Consider the following 3043-nt stretch of genomic DNA (forward strand, 5'->3'; position numbering starts at 1 on the left):
TTGTAGTTACATGAACCACAAACCAGCCACCACCAAGGGATTTGGGACAGTGAGAGTGCAAAAAGAGCAGGCTGTTATGGGCACTGCAACACAAAGAAAGCATGATATTTAAAATAACAGCAGGAAAGATTTCCTGCTTCAGCTCTGCAGCTTCCTGCAAAGCTTTTACTGGATTCAGAGGCATAACCAGGAGTGTCCACTACACTTGGCCTCTTGTAAGGGAGCTCAGGGTGCTCTCCTCATGTGCAGTGAAGCTGAAAACTCACCAGCATTTACTCTGAGGAGAATTCCCTCCATTCATTCAGACAGTGGATGACACTACCCTGCCAGGGATGTGCTTGATCCTTGGAAAAATAGGAGCCAGAAAGGTGTGAGGATTAAACAGACAAACAACAGGTCAGGTAAGAAAAATACTGCCTCTTATTTAATGTTTAAAGACATCAGTAAACAAACAGAACCGTACAGACAGAGGCTAAACCCTCCCAGCTCCCCAAACAGCACTTCCAAACCACCACAGGTACCAGGTGACAGCTCGGGAGAGGGAGCAGCAAAGTCTGGGATTTGAGGGATGGCTGAGCCAAATCTCTGCTGTGTGAGGGTAAAAAGACACAGGACTTGGAGGAAGCAGCTTCCCTCACCCATGTCTGCTGGGTGCAGTCAAGAGGGAATGGTTTCCCCTCGGAGCAAGCAGCCCAAATCTCTTGCTAACACACAGAAGGGCCATGTGTGAACGTGGAAAAGACAGCAGGGAGCTGTGTTAGAGGTGTAAGACACACCATGTACTGACCTTGTTCCACAGGGATTTTAGCCTCTTGGAGAATAAACACACCAGGGAAGTTGGGTCTCCCAACTCAGCAGAGTGTTGCAGAACTCGTTTGTGAATGCAAATCTGGGTGTGGGGGGAAGGAACAAGCCTACGCTCTGCAAACATCCTTCCATCCCTTGCTCCCTGCTCCAGGGACACTCCCCACCCTGACCCCACAACTGGCCTGGTCTCCAATAGTTTTTCTCGAGCTGTGGAGCATCAGAGGGTTGGAAGGGCCATCAGGAAGCAACTCAGTGCAGGCTGCAGAGCACAGTCGAGTGGTACCTGAGTGGAGGGCTGGGGAGAGCAGGAGGGATCCGGTGGTGCCGGAACAGAGGCAGAGATGGCAGGCACAGCTGCTCCAGCTCCTGGCTGGCAGGAGCCTGCAGGGGAGTCACAGAGCACAGGTAAGTCTCTGAAGGCAGTGCCAAGGCTGCCAGCCAGCACACAGCACAGATCCCTTTTCCCAGAGCAGTGACAGCTGGAACCGTGACACGTGGTGGAAACTCAGGAACACGTTTCACTGTTCTCTGCCTCTCCGGGTGGCAGAATCCTGCAGTGGTGCTGTTCCTGCTGCCACCATGTGCAGTCTAAGATGAAGGGAGGGCTCCTACACAGCCCAGTTAAGTGCTCCAAGCATCCCTGTCCAACGTGGGATGCCCAGCAGTCCAGAGCCCTCAGATCTCCACGTCGCTCTCTTTGTCGTTGTCGTGGTCACCGTCGTAAAACTCGTTGGCAGCCTCGGGCCTGGGCAAAGAGAAACCCCTGTCAGGGAGGAGAGGGAGCCCTGGCACCCCTGGGGCCCAAGGTCAGAGGATGCCCTGCACCCAACCACCCTGTGGAATGTCATATAAGGACACCACATGTTCCTAGAGAAGCTCTCTGAGTGAAACTTGAGACCTGGAGGTGTCTGCCGAACTATTTGCACATGACAGATTTCTAGACACTTTTTGCTGCTAGTTTTGTGTAATATTTATTGAACATTTTTGACAAATAATTTATTGTTGTAAGCCTAAAAGTGCTTCTTTGAAAGTTTAAAGAAACTTGACCAAAAGACAGTACAAAAGCACTGGCACTCGAATGTCGAATGTCACCGTGTGAAATTATATTTTCTGGGGTACTGAGAGCTTTTAATGTTTAAGTCATATTAAAGCCTTCAGTCAAACTAAGCAGACCTGGCATTGGCAGTATAGCCATAACTTTCTGACAGTAAAACAAAAGTTGGCAACTTAAAATTAAACATGCCAAGGTTTTGATACACTTAAGATGATCTCTAAGGTCCCTTCCAAACCAAACCATTCTAGCATTCTATGACTTGTTAGCTGTTCTAGGAAACACAGTCTCCAGTCTATCACCCACCCATCCCAGCAGGGACAGAAAGGGAAGCCCATTTCTCCAGAACAAGCTCTGGTACCTGCTGTAGTTCTCCTCAGAGCCTCTCTCCTCAGGATCGGGCTCATCCGTGCGATCGTAGCTGAGCAGGTCCGAGGGCACGTCGTGGATCTGCACACTGGGAGCGTGGTTCAGCATCTTCAGGTTCTCAAATATGGTCTGCCTGATCTGATCCAAGTACTGCATGGAAAAAACAGACAGGGATCACCCCAGTGGGGCTGTCAGTCAGCATTGTTACCTGCCTGCACCACCTAAGTGGGGAAAAATTTGTGTGAAAAGCCATTTATCAGAGCAGAGGAGGTGGGAGAGTTACTTCAATCATTGATACTCAAGCACACAGGAAACAGTGAGACAATCCAGCAAGGGTCTCAAATGCTTTGGGATTTCCTGACATCCCAGAAAGGGATGGTTCTTGGTTTTTGTCCGTTTTCTGCCCTTACCTGGGCTCTACCTGGTTTCACAGGACAGAGCATCAACCCCAGGGTTCTGGAGGTTCATAGCTGAGATTGCAACACAATTTTAAGCACTCACCTGCCTGGAGTTCTGGTTTTCAATCCTTGTGCTGACATCAGGGTGGAGGGTGAAGTCTGGAGCGAAGTATTCGAAGTACTCTGTGGTGGGAGGAGGCAGAGTTAGAGCCCAGAGGGACAGGAGCTCTGCAGGGAGCACAGCTCAGCCTCCCCCTGCCCACCAGAGACAGGGCCTGAACAGCACAGAGAGGTGCTGCAAGGGACTGCAAAGCCAAACAGAGCAAACAACAGCAACACTGGGCTCACTGAGTAGGAAATGATCCAAGTTAAATGATCCAGGATGTGTCTGCCCAGCAAAGTCTACAGTGGGTGGTAG

General features: G+C 50.3%; 1 protein-coding gene across 1 annotated transcript in view; it reads right to left on the reverse strand.

Moving 5' to 3' along the window:
• Window positions 1–397: 397 nt before the first annotated feature.
• The window catches only part of HDAC3 (histone deacetylase 3), a 6847-nt gene continuing 4201 nt past the window's right edge, over window positions 398–3043 (reverse strand). Inside the window, exons 8-10 of the mRNA XM_029960276.1 lie at window positions 2729–2808; window positions 2220–2377; window positions 398–1552 (exon numbers count right to left, since the gene is read on the reverse strand). Of these exons, the coding sequence (XP_029816136.1) occupies window positions 1483–1552; window positions 2220–2377; window positions 2729–2808 (308 nt within the window). The 3' untranslated portion in view covers window positions 398–1482. The remainder of the gene's footprint in view (window positions 1553–2219; window positions 2378–2728; window positions 2809–3043) is intronic.

The sequence above is a fragment of the Manacus vitellinus genome, unplaced genomic scaffold (genome assembly GCF_001715985.3).
Source record: "Manacus vitellinus isolate BGI_N305 unplaced genomic scaffold, ASM171598v3 scaffold_25_pilon, whole genome shotgun sequence".
Lineage (NCBI taxonomy): Eukaryota > Metazoa > Chordata > Aves > Passeriformes > Pipridae > Manacus > Manacus vitellinus.